The sequence below is a fragment of the Brachycentrus maculatus genome, unplaced genomic scaffold (genome assembly GCF_059751285.1).
Source record: "Brachycentrus maculatus isolate JH-2025_06_01 unplaced genomic scaffold, ASM5975128v1 h1tg000863l, whole genome shotgun sequence".
NCBI classification, from domain to species: Eukaryota; Metazoa; Arthropoda; class Insecta; order Trichoptera; family Brachycentridae; genus Brachycentrus; species Brachycentrus maculatus.
In genome coordinates this window covers 42,938-56,504 of record NW_028281589.1, presented here as the reverse complement: position 1 = coordinate 56,504, position 13,567 = coordinate 42,938, and the positions used below count along the sequence as shown (strand labels likewise).

The 13,567-nt window shown below is 35.2% G+C and overlaps 1 protein-coding gene across 1 annotated transcript in view; it reads right to left on the bottom strand.

Moving 5' to 3' along the window:
- The window catches only part of LOC148299989 (uncharacterized), a gene marked incomplete at its 5' end in the record, with an annotated part of 48,535 nt that overhangs the window by 17,860 nt on the left and 17,108 nt on the right, over window positions 1-13,567 (bottom strand). Inside the window, 10 exons of the mRNA XM_088275419.1 lie at window positions 1,186-1,268; window positions 2,786-3,027; window positions 4,334-4,418; window positions 5,363-5,492; window positions 6,258-6,425; window positions 7,436-7,494; window positions 9,601-9,758; window positions 10,014-10,122; window positions 12,034-12,174; window positions 12,981-13,166. Of these exons, the coding sequence (XP_088131545.1) occupies window positions 1,186-1,268; window positions 2,786-3,027; window positions 4,334-4,418; window positions 5,363-5,492; window positions 6,258-6,425; window positions 7,436-7,494; window positions 9,601-9,758; window positions 10,014-10,122; window positions 12,034-12,174; window positions 12,981-13,166 (1,361 nt within the window). The remainder of the gene's footprint in view (window positions 1-1,185; window positions 1,269-2,785; window positions 3,028-4,333; window positions 4,419-5,362; window positions 5,493-6,257; window positions 6,426-7,435; window positions 7,495-9,600; window positions 9,759-10,013; window positions 10,123-12,033; window positions 12,175-12,980; window positions 13,167-13,567) is intronic.

Here is a 13,567-nt window from a genome sequence, read left to right as displayed (position 1 = left end):
ATTTGACCAGATAATTTGTTCACAACATTTTGTGTGTGTCCAAATACGTGTTCACAAAATCTGGATTATCTTCAATTACAGGAGCTATTTTCATTTTATTTTTTGACATCTCATCAAAGATGAAGAAGAGTATGGAAGTCTGGGCATTTATGTCTTCATCTTTGATGAGATGTCAAAAAATAATATGAAAATAACTCCTGTAATTAGAGATAATCCAGATTTTGAGAACAAGTATTTGGACACACTTAAAATGTTGTAAATAAATTATCTGGTCGAATTATAAGCATAAATAATAAAAATTAAAATGATATTTTCTGGCGTTTCTCATGTGTGTGATTATAATCCAGGATTCGGACCCCACATACTAATAAAAGAGTTTCTGCTCAATAAAAAGCTTCTTTTCATTTCACCAATAGTCTCTAGTGAAGTTCTAGTAATTCAAAAACAAGGTTTCAAAATTGATTCATATATATATATATATATATATATATATATATATATATATATATATATATATATATATATATATATATATATATATATATATATAGAACTTCCACGAATTTGAGTAGTGTGGTTGTCAACAATGGGTAGAATTGGTAAAGTTAGACATGTATAAAGTGATCACTTAAACCAGCCTATGATGTTGTCAGCCCCGTAAATGCCAAGACTTCCATATTCTTCTTCATCTTTGATGAGATGTCAATAAATAATTTGCAAATAACCTCACTTATTTAGCGGGTTCGCTGCCACGAGCGCGTTACCGCGCTCTCCAATTTATTTATACAATATATCTTCAGAACAAAATCTCGACTTGGAACCTCCGAGATGAAGACTCTCCGATCCATAACCGGAAACACATTGCGAGACCGAGTAAGAAATACCGACATCCGGAGCATGTGTAAGACGGAGGATATCGTGAGGTGGGGACGACAACGAAGGCGATACTGGAAGGAACACATAAACAGAATGTCAGAAGACAGACTTCCACGTATTGCCCTCCAAGGCAACCCTGAAGGATGCAGACCCCCAGGCAGACATCCGAAAAGATGGAAAGACAGCTGGGAGTCAACATCCCAAGAGCGACATGCGGAGGCACAAACAGATCCCTAGGATCTACAAAAAGAACAAGAAGAAGAAGAACATATCTTCACATATAAGATACTTATACAAATTTAAACTTACATCTGTTGGGTTGGAGTTGGCCGTACAAATGAGAACTTTGGAATCTTCCACTTCAGCCAACGTTATAACACACTGCGGTTTATCTGAAAATGGAAAATAAAACATGACAGAACATCTACAGATAGTATGGGCGGAAAGTACCTGATCCAAGCATAATTAATAGTTAATATGTAACTACTCGACTGCAATCAGTGTTAAACGCAGCAGTGAGACTGATTTTTGGAATTTCTAAATTCAGCCACACACCCCGCTGCTGCACAAACTGCACTGGTTACGCTTTCCCGAAAGGGTTGAGTATAAACTCTGCCTACTCATACAATACTTTACTTTTAAAACCACATAAATATGAAATTTCAAACTACTTAGTGTATTTTTCCAGTTTAGAGAACGTTGATCTTTATAATACAGCATCGTGCTGACTATTACGCTACGGGGGCGGCCGTAGCGTAATAGTCAGCGGCTACCGTTCTGGAGGTCCCGGGTCGATTCCCAGGGGGGGTCAAATAAATATAGGTGATTTTTTCACTGCAATATTTATTCAATATTACCCTGAAGCGGAGGGCTGATGACCTTTCCTTCATGTGTAAACGATCAAGATAACTCTGCGTTTATATGATGCAGTGCCCTATGCGCCATCGGGGTGCGGATAAGGGTTTTATTATTATTATATATTCATTCATCGCGATTCAGTTGGCTTGGCCATGTACTCCGCATGCCTCCTGAGAGCCTTAATCAGGCTTGCCTCTTTTACAAGGCATCAGGTTCACAACCACTGCTGACAATTCGTCGGCAGTTCTCGTCAGAACTTCGGGACGGGATCTGACTTGGGAGGATGCAAGGGAGCTGGCAGCCGACAGAAAAGCCTGGAGACAGTTTGTGGACTCGATATGCTCCACCTAGGTAGCGGATATGGTTTAATTAATTATTATTACAAAGTCAAAATTCAATATTTTTGAGTCAACGTTTTTTACCAGTACATCCACAATTCACTTCAAACCCTTATCCGCACCTCAATGGTGCATAGGGCACTGCATCATATAAGTGCAGTGTTATATTGATCGTTAACACATGAAGGAAAGGTAATCAGCCCTCCGCTTCGGGTACCAGTCCAGGGTAATATTGAAAAAATGTTACAGTGAAAAAATCTCTTATATGTATAAAATCTCTTATATCGCTCACTCCTTTCAAGAACGTCATAAATCAAAAATCTTCAATTTTCAGTTGTGCATGTTTTCGGAATTGCCAGAAAATGTACTATATCCCAGCAAAAGGGGCATATTTTTAACTTAATATTTACCCGCTACAGGGCATAAAGTGTTGTTTTTGCATTTGGAGAAAAGTTTTTGTTTAATTATTTTTTTTAAATATACTAAATATTTTTCAAATGGAGAAAAATGCTTCAGGTTTTACCTAAAAATATCTGCACAGTTGAAAGTTCAGTGAGTGTTTTGAAATATATTTTTAATACATTGTATTATATTTTTAAACTTTAAAACCGTTCTCCTGAAAAATCAAGTTTTTTGATTTATGACGTTTTTGAAAGGAGTGAGTGATATGTAAACCCACAATATATGTATTTATTAAACAATTAAATACTCACACATGACGTTGAGGTATGTAGTTATTTGTACAGTGCCGTGTTCATTAGTAGCTTCGCAGACCAAGTCTCCGCTCTCCGTTCTGTGGACACCTTTTTTTAGCACCAGAGCGTAGCTGTTGCTGAGTACCTCCCTCGTGCGCTCTTCCACTTCCTTTCCTTCCACTTTCTTGGGGGCGTCATCACTGTTCTTGACCTTGGTGCTGTTGTAACGGACCCACACGTACGTCGGATCAGGTTTACTCCTGAAAAAACCATGAGTTCAGAAAAACTAATCGATTTTTGTACTAAAACCTCAAGATAGATGACTCCCGGGTAGACCACTAAAGAGATGGATTGACAGCTGGGAATCGACATTGCAGGAGGCTAATCCCACTTGAAAACAGGCCACAAGGCCTACACCAAAAAGAAAAAGAAGACTAAAAATCAAAAATAAATATTTTGTATACATATTAAAACATTGTTAACTTTTTGATATGGTAATTGCATAACACTCTCCTTATCATTCATCGTTTACTTTGTGTAATACCACTTTAATAAACACTAATTTGTGACTACCGGTGTCGGAATAATCATTCCATCATCAGGTCATTAAAATAAAATTACTACGGTCTAATATTTATACAAAAAAAATACATATATATTGCTCACTCCTTTCAGGAACGTCATAAATCAAAAAACTTGATTTTTCAGGAGAACGTTTTTAAAGTTTAAAAATATAATCAAATGTATTAAAAATATATATCAAGCCACTTATTGAACTTTTTACTGTGCAAAAGATCTTTTAAGGTAAAACCTGAAGGTTTTTCTCCATTTGAAAAATATTTAGCATATTTAAAAAAATAATTAAACAATACCTTTTTTTCAAAATGCAAAAACAACACTTTCTGCCCTGTAGCGGGTAAATATTAATTTAAAAATATGCCTCTTTTTCTGGGATATAGTACATTTTCTGGGCATTCCGAAAACATGCACAACTGAAAATTGTCAATTTTTTATTTATGACGTTCTTGAAAGGAGTGAGCGATATATATCAAGGTTTTTATTGAGATCTCAATATACATAGACGAAGAAGAACGTTATTTATAGTTTTGGCATTAACTTTATAGTAAAACATGCTTAAATTAAAAATAAAACACTTGTTTTTTACCGCTTTAGTATTATATTATAACGACTAGTTGCGGAAGCTACAGACGGTTCCATCTACGGGTTTGAGTATAAACTAAAGCTTTAGTCACATTGTGATAACATATCGTAGTCATACAGGAAAGTGACTAACCGACAAAATGCAAAATGTTCAGGAGGGCCATTTAAGTCACTTTTGCTTGGCAATAAAATAAACACCAATGCAGTTAGTCATTTTTTAAACTTCTAATATATTATGTTTAAAATCCTTTGGGATTTTTTTAGGGCAATATTAAGCTAGTAAGATATCAAATAGTCAATAATCACGTTTTTGCACAAAATGCGCTTGGTCACTTTCTCCTGTGTGACTACGATATATTCATTTTTAATTTAAATTTTACTTGGTAAATACCACTATTTACTTACTTGGCAGAGCAGAGGACTTTTTCCGGGATATGATCTTCGTTGACAGAAACAACTTTATTGGATACGGTCATATTTTCCGGAGGATCTAGAACAAAACTCATTTGTGAATCTGTTTTTTTATATTATTTCGAGAAATAAAAATACTTTGTGTTCTGATCCACTCACATTTTTATTAGCCAACTAGTTTCGGCAACAACCTGTTGCCCTCTTCAGGATTACATTTATTACTGAAACCTTGAAGAGGGCAACAGGTTGTTGCCGAAATTAGTTGGTTATTAAAAATGTGAGTGGATCAGAACACAAAGTATTTTTATTTCTCGAAATAATATATCAATATGATCCACAAAGTTAATGCTTTCAATATTCAAAACACTGTTTTTTTATGATCATATTTTGGGGTCAACTGATTATGAAAACACAAAACATGCCCCATACGCGGCTGACATAAGCGTATGTGTTTTTACTTTGCTCCAAGTTTCGAACCTCAGTTCAAATTGGAGGGATTTTTTCATGGTGTGGAACTTTGGATAAAATAATACGTCAATCCTTGGCCTTATGACATCTGTTGAAATATCTGACTAATAATTTGTAACATCACAAGGATAAATAAAAGAACAGATCCCTGATTTTTCTCGAGGTCGGTTATTAGTCCGCACCATAATCATGCCCTATATCTGTCTCACTCTCGACGCTACGCATCGCCAGTGCGTAAGAGTGACACACGATGCGTGCTTCGATTTATTTATGTTACGATCTTATTTGTTTATATTACGATATATTTCAAGAATAATGTGACACACGTGTATTATAGAGTACCAAAAAGTCACAATGAATCCCATTGAACGTTTTTGTTTAGGAAAATAACTCGTTTCTTAACTAAATACATGATAAAAGTAATTATTTAAAAAACGGCAAAAAACCGCCGCGCACGAGCGTTTCTCAGGAACAAAGTTAACGCGGTTAAAATGTTAAATTAATCTGTTCAATACTGTTTATATGTTATAACTATATGTTTATATTTTTACTCACATTCTACTCCAAAATTCGTCGAGGAATTGATAGGTGGGCCGATTCCATTCCCTTGAGCAATGCAGGTGTAATTTGCATTATCCAATAGTCTGTCCAGAATTTGGTCCGGCCAATTCGTCATATTGAACATCTGAAACAAAACATTGATTTATTAACATTATAATAATAATAATAATAATAAAACCCTTATCCGCACCCCAATGGTGCATAGGGCACTGAAAACTAGCTACGGCTTGTACAACACCGCTTATCATGACTCTACTCAGGCTTCAAATTTAAAAGTTTTATAGCCTGCGCCTACTCGTGAGTGGATTTACTCTTTATGTTTAAAGTTACTATAATTTCATGCAATTCGTGAGTGAAAATTCCAGGCAAAAACACTCGCCAACTCCAAGCTACACTTCCATATAAATATATATATATAAATTTATATATATGTAAATATATATATAAATATATATATATATATATATATATATATATATATATATATATATATATATATATATATATATATATATATATATATATAAATATATATTTATATATATATATATATATATATATATATATATATATATATATATATATATATATATATATATATATATATATATATATATATATATATATATATATATATATATATATATATATATATATATATATATATATATATATATATATATATATATATATATATATATATATATATATATATATATATATATATATATATGTATATATATATATATATATATATATATATATTATATATATATATATATATATATATATATATATATATATATATATATATATATATATATATATATATATATATATATTTAAATGTACATATTTTTTTTTAAGTTAGAAATTCCTTATTAATTACCAATTCTGACAGCATAGATTCGAAGAAATTGTTGCTAGATTCCGGATCCATTGGTGTATTGACAACACTGTAGAGAGCCGAGTTTGTTGTATCCAGTATTTTCCCGTTCTTCAACCAGACCACTCCGCAAAGCGGGGAACACTCCACCCGGCAAGACAATGAAATATCCTGGAAAAATCATTTAATTATTTAAAAAATAAGTGAGTACGAGGTAGCACTTCACCATTCTCATTTAGTTGTTTGAAAGACACATTTTGACTGACGTGGGCTCTTCGGTCAAGTGCTTTTTTGTCCTTTGGTGCTTGACTGGAGGCTTAGAAGCGTGGGTAGGCCTCAGACAAGATGGTCCAATGATATTAGGAATGTGACGGGCCTGCACTGGAAGAGAGTCGCGTCCAACAGACAACTCGCTCACTCCTTTCAAGAACGTCATAAATAAAAAAACTTGATTTTTCAGGAGATCGATTTTAAAGCTTAAGAATATAATGAAATGTATTAAAAATAAATATAAAGCCACTTATTGAACTTTTTACTGTGCAACAGATCTTTTTAGGTAAAACTTGAAGGTTTTTTCTCCATTTGAAAAAATATTTAGTTTATTAAAAAAAAAAAATTAAACAATACCTTTTCTACAAAATGCAAAAACAACACTTTCTGCCCTGTAGCGGGTAAATATTAAATTAAAAATATGCCTCTTTTTCTGGGATATAGTACATTTTCTGGACATTCCGAAAACATGCACAACCGAAAATTAACGATTTTTGATTTATGACGTTCTTGAAAGGAGTGAGCGAACTGTGGAAGTCCAAGAGAGAGGAGTTTGTTCAATACTGGACACAAGAAGAAGGCTGAAGTAAGTAAGTGCTCTTCGGACAGACCATCAGTGCATGTGATAAGCATCTATGTAAGTATGTGTATAGTCTGCCTCCATAGCGTAGTGGTTAGTGTGCTAGGCTACCATACTGGAGGTCCTGGGTTCGATTCTCGGAGGGGGAGGTCAAATACGAGAAGACATAAGTGATTTTTTCATTCTAATATTTATTCGATATTACCCTGGACCGGTCCCTGAAGTGCATGAGTGATCACCTTGCCTTCGTGTTTTAACCTTCAGTGCCCTATGCACCATTGGGTACGGATAAGGGTTAGAAGAAGAAGGTTAGTAAATAAAATGAACTTACAGATCTATTGTATAGAACGCCAGTGTATGGTGGAAGATTTTTGATGAACGCCGGTGGAGCTGAAAAAAATACAAAAAATAATTTCATGTAGTATTAATATATACGAAGGCGATACTGGAATGATCATGTAAACAGAATGTCAGATGACAGACTTTCACGTATCGCCCTTCAAGGAATCCCTGAAGGACGCAGACCCCCAGGCAGACCTCCAAAAAGGTGGAAAGACAGCTGGGAGTCAACATCCCAAGAGCTACAAGCGGAGGTATAAACAGATCCTTAAGACCTAGAAAAAAAAGAAGAAGAAGAAGATTAAAATATATTGGCACAAAAAACGCACTTAGAGTGTCAGAAATGAAGACTCTAAGAAGCATATCTGGCGAGAGTCTATGAGATAGAATAAGGAACGCCAGGATAAGGGAAATATGCGAGATGGAAGATGCCGTTAGGTGGGAAGGCAACGAAGGAGACAATGGTATGCGCATGTGAGGACAATGGAACCATCCAGACTCCCCCACATCGCACTGCACGGCCAACCCCTAGGTAGAACACCAAAGAGATGGATCGACTGGAAATCCACATCGCAGGAGGCTAACCTCTTTTAAAAACAGGCCACAAGCCAAAAAGAAGAAGTAGATATATATCATAGCTGTCTAAACTGAGGCTGAGGTCATATTATTATCTTTCATTTAAAAAACGATAGATGCCTCATCTCAGTTCGTTCTTAATTCATTATTTTCACACGCCCAAACCATATCAACACACCTTTCTTAATTTTAATGATAATCCATCACTCAGCCTTGCATTCTTTCCTTATATAACCATTTTAACATCTATCATACATGGTTTTGCTGCACTGAGAGATTGCATTCTGTTTACTTTCATCCTTCTTTTGCCAACTCCATGCTCCACTTCTATTGGGAAATACTAAGGTGGCAATTGCTCAGTGTTTTGACTGAGAACTCTCAATCAAATCTTAGTCATACAGGAGAATGTGACCAACTGTGATCAGGTATATCAAATACTTGAAAGCAGTAAGGTCAGGAGTTGGAATAATCGGTGGGTATGTATGTGGACATGCATGAATTTGTAATAGGAGAAGAATATTTGCAAAGACAGGGTGGTGTGGTGTTCTATTCTCTCTGCCTACCCCTGCGGAGAAGCGGCACAATAGTTAGTTAGTTTTATATATTCAGTTCAAATGGCATAAGTCAAAAGGTCGTACCTGAGTTGCTAAGAGTCTCCAAGTTACCCCACCTCTTGTCCATAGTATCGATATATTTAACCCTTCGTTTTTCTTGATCATTCTATCAAACGCGCTTCCTTTGAGTGATGATACATCAAACTGTCTCTGTCGGGGTAGGCAGTGAAGCGTGACACTCGATTCAGACGGAAGGTATAAGTATTTCGTCCCGATAGTCATTGACATATCGTAGTCGTACAGGAGAAAGTGACCAACTACCAAAACGTAAAATGTTCAGGAGAGCCATTTAACTCACTTTTGCTTGGCAAAAAAATAAATATCAATGCAGTTAGTCATTTTTATCAAGTCAATATATTATACTTCCAAGTTTAAAATCGCTTTGGGATTTTTTTCAGGGCAATATTAAGCTAGTAAGAAATCAAATAGTCAATGATCACGTTTTTGTAAAAAATGCACTTGGTCATTTTCTCCTGTATGACTACGATATACATTCCAGAAATTCCGGCAAGTCAATGTTGTTTTATTTTTTCACAAGCATTGTTGAGAGAACTACGCTTGGATGGCTTGACTCTGGCCAATATCTGTACCCGACGGATTCTCCAGTTCTTTGGACACGTTACGCGTGGCAACGAGGAAAGCCTGGAACGACTAGTTGTGATCGGTAGCCTGGAGGGAAAGAGATGGAGAGGAAGATCCCCTACACGATGGACCAATCAAATTAAGGCAGCAGCAGGCACCTCAGTGGTTGGAGCGCTACGTACAGCGCAGTCAAGGGATAACTGGAGAAGAGTCATTGCTTCTGCAAGGGTCACAACCCTCAGCAATGAGGAATAAGACGGAGAAGAATTGTTGAGAGTTACAAATGTGTTCGTTCTATTATCTCTCTTTTCCATTGACTCGGACCGAGCCACAGCAACGCATGGCCGTGTGTATCTAGTAAATGAATAAATAAATAGCAACTTACACATGACATCTATGTAGACGATAGCAGGTTTTCCGATGCCGGCTTCGTTGACCCCGCGGCAAGTGAAGTTAGTCTCAGTTTCCAAATTTACCGGGTTTATTTCCCAACTGGGCGTGATCACGTCGGATATCAACTGAGAGCCGCGGTGCCATTGGAATCTGAAAACAAAGTCATTTCTCCATAAGCCAGATATTCTTAATCTATCCCAAGTTTTCCTCGGACTTACTGCGCCTGTATTTCCCATATTCGATAAAAAAATCGTAAATAAAATACACATTCCTTCTAGTCTCTCAACTATTGTAGCCAAGCATACCCTGGAGAAACTGGGTCGGGTAGAGCCAAGGATAATAGCCGTACTCTCTCATGTAGAGATACCTCAGATTCATAAGACAGAAGAAATTCATAAGACATACCTTGTGACTGGAGGTCTTCCCAAATCTTCCACAGAACATGTCAATACAACGCGTTGTCCTTTTATAACAGTCGAAGGAGAATATTGCATTTTGGCTGGCCCCGGTTCATCTAGAATATTATTTTAAAAACCCATGTGTAAACCATAAAAAAAAATAAAAAGTATAACTTATAATAAATATGTTACGGCGTAATATTTGTAGCAACATGAACTATGACCCCAAGCGCCCGCTAGGGGCAGGGCGGGGTGTACGCGGGGAATGTTTACGTTATATCCCTTATGAGACGAATGCAGGGGATGCTGCACACACTTGTCATTGTACTGTCATGGCGACCTGTTGAATAAACCGATTGCATCCTAATTACGAGTTATTATTACCTATACCCGAGCCCCGTAATAAATATAAATGTTTAACTCTTGAGGAACAAACACACAAGAAAAGAAAGTAAAATGAAAATATACAAAACATGTGTTTGACCAATAGCCACTTATGGGATTGAGGCAAGAGCAGAACAAAATCTCGACTTGGAACCTCCGAGATGAAGACTCTCCGATCCATAACCGGAAACACATTGCGAGACCGAGTAAGAAATACCGACATCCGGAGCATGTGTAAGTCGGAGGATATCGTGAGGTGGGGACAACAACGAAGGCGATACTGGAATGATCATGTAAACAGAATGTCATATGACAGACTTCCACGTATCGCCTTCAAGGAATCCCTGAAGGACGCAGACCACCATGCAGACCTCCAAAAAGGTGGAAAGACAGCTGGGAGTCAACATCCCAAGAGCTACAAGCGGAGGCACAAACAGATCCTTAGATCTAGAAAAAGAAGAAGAAGAAGTTTAACTCTGCATTCACAAATGCTGAATTACACTCCGCGTAACGATTGTTACTAACATTTTGTTTCTTTTCCGTCTTATTCCTCATAACTGTGGGTTGTGGAAGCAATGTCTCTTCTCCTTTATTCGGAAGACACACTGGTCTTCGGGTCGAACAAAAATTGCTTGTGATAACATTTTGTATAGTTTTAAGTGTGTAAATAGTGCTATGGTAATGAAGGGTAGTATTGTTTGCATGCTGTGGTAGTGATTGTCCTGACGAAGAGACGGGTATGTCTCGAAACCGGTAGACATAAAAATCTCGGTGAGTGGTTATATACTAAAATTACTTTATGATAACGATCGTCAGCCCCGTAAATGCCCAGACTTATATATTATCCATATTCTTCTTCATTTTTGATGAGATATAAAAAAATTATAACAAAAAGCATCACTATCAGCGAGCAGGGAGGGACAGTGAAACACAAAGTTTAAATTATCCATTATAACATGGTGAAGAAACTGAAACTGACTGCAAGCAGCAACCAACCAAAGGAAATGGAAAGAAGGTGAAGGAACTATATCCAGCAGTGGAGGACAGAGGGCTCGTAAAGAGGATATATATATATATATATATATATATATATATATATATATATATATATATATATATATATATATATATATATATATATTTATATATATATATATATATATATATATATATATATATATATATATATATATATATATATATATATATATATATATATATGTATATATATATATATATATATATATATATATATATATATATATATGTATATATATATATATATATATATATATATATATATTATATATATATATATATATATATATATATATATATATATATATATATGTATATATATATATATATATATATATATATATATATATATATATATATATATATATATATATATATATATATATATATATATATATATATATATATGTATATATATATATATATATATATATATATATATATATATATATATATATATATATATATATATATATATATATATATATATATATATATATATATATATATATATATATATATATATATATATATATACATATATATATATATATATATATATATATATATATATATATATATGAAACTATAAAAATTGGACTTACAATAGACAATCAGCTCTGTGTCGTTGCTCTTTGGTCCCCATCCGGCTAAAGTTCTTCCCTGGCAGGAATAGTTCCCATGGAACGTACGACCAACCTCTTCCAGCAGCATTTTTGTCGGCTCAATATCAGAGCACATGTCTCCTGCAAAATCAAACAAACATGTATCAAACTATATAAAAGAGATGGATTGACGGCTGGGAATCGACATTGCAGGAGGCTAATCCATCTTTAAAACAGGCCACAAGGCCTACACCAAGCAGAAGAAGAAGAAAAAGAAGTATAAACCTATCCAGGAGTGTGGCCAAACGTGATCATCCAAAGAAAACTATCATCAAAGGAGTCAGGCGTACAGGGCTAATAACTAAAGCCTGGTCACATATATTTCTAAAATGGCATTTATACTGCCATCTGTGGATTTTTTTTAAACCCTCATCCGCACCCGATTCTGCGCTGCATCATATAAACTTAGTGTTAACTTGATCGTTAGCACATGAAGGAAGGGTGATCAGCCCTCCACTTCAGGTACTAATTCAGGGTAATATTGAATAAATATTCAAGTAAAAAGCCCCTTATATTTATTTGTCCCCTTGTCCTTGGAATTGAACCTGGGACCTTCAACAGGGTAGCTGAGTTTACTAACCATTACACTATGGAGGCGGACACACTTAAACTATACTTATTTTTCTGTTTTAACCACAATATTTTACTTAAAACAATCCAGGCGATCCCCACAGATCTTTCTCGAAAGACATCTAAAGGAATACTAAAGAATTCATGGATGCTACAGAAAGATAACATGATTGAAAGGCATGACCTATGTGACGTTGTCCATGATAGAAGGACCTACAACCTGAGTACGAGGAGAGCTGACCTCAACAGTCTACAAAGACAACAAGTCAGATAGAAGATTAAAATAAAGTTAAATAAATAAATATATATATATATACCTGAACCGTCACCACTGGTATTACAGTACGGCAGTTCTTGTAGCAACTCTCCATCCAAGAACCAATAAACTGATAGAAGTTGGGTTGGGTTTCCCTTGACCACGCTGCATTCCAGGGTTACATTCTGGCCTGCGGACTCCACAGCATGCTCCTCAATGTCCATGGTCAGCTGGACTTCCGGCTTAACTGAAAACGATTCATTAATTTATTTTCATTTTATTTATCCTGGATGAATATCATAGATAAGCAACTAGCTAGTAGAATACAGAAATAATTATAGGTGTCTCAACTCAACACACTTCGAACGGGAAAGGTATTTCTACCCTTTCGGTCGATTGATGCTTAAGGACGGGAAGGGTTTTTTTAACTTCCGCTTTGGCCTCATTTCAAAGGCAGAAAAGAAGAAATTATCCAATGTTTTTATATGAATATTATATACTAATCTCTTTTTAAGGTCTCAACTATATGTACACAATTCGCTCACTCCTTTCAAGAACGTCATAAATCAAAAATCGACAATTTTGAGTTGTGCATGTTTTCGGAATGTCCAGAAAATGTACTATATCCCAGCAAAAGAGGCATATTTT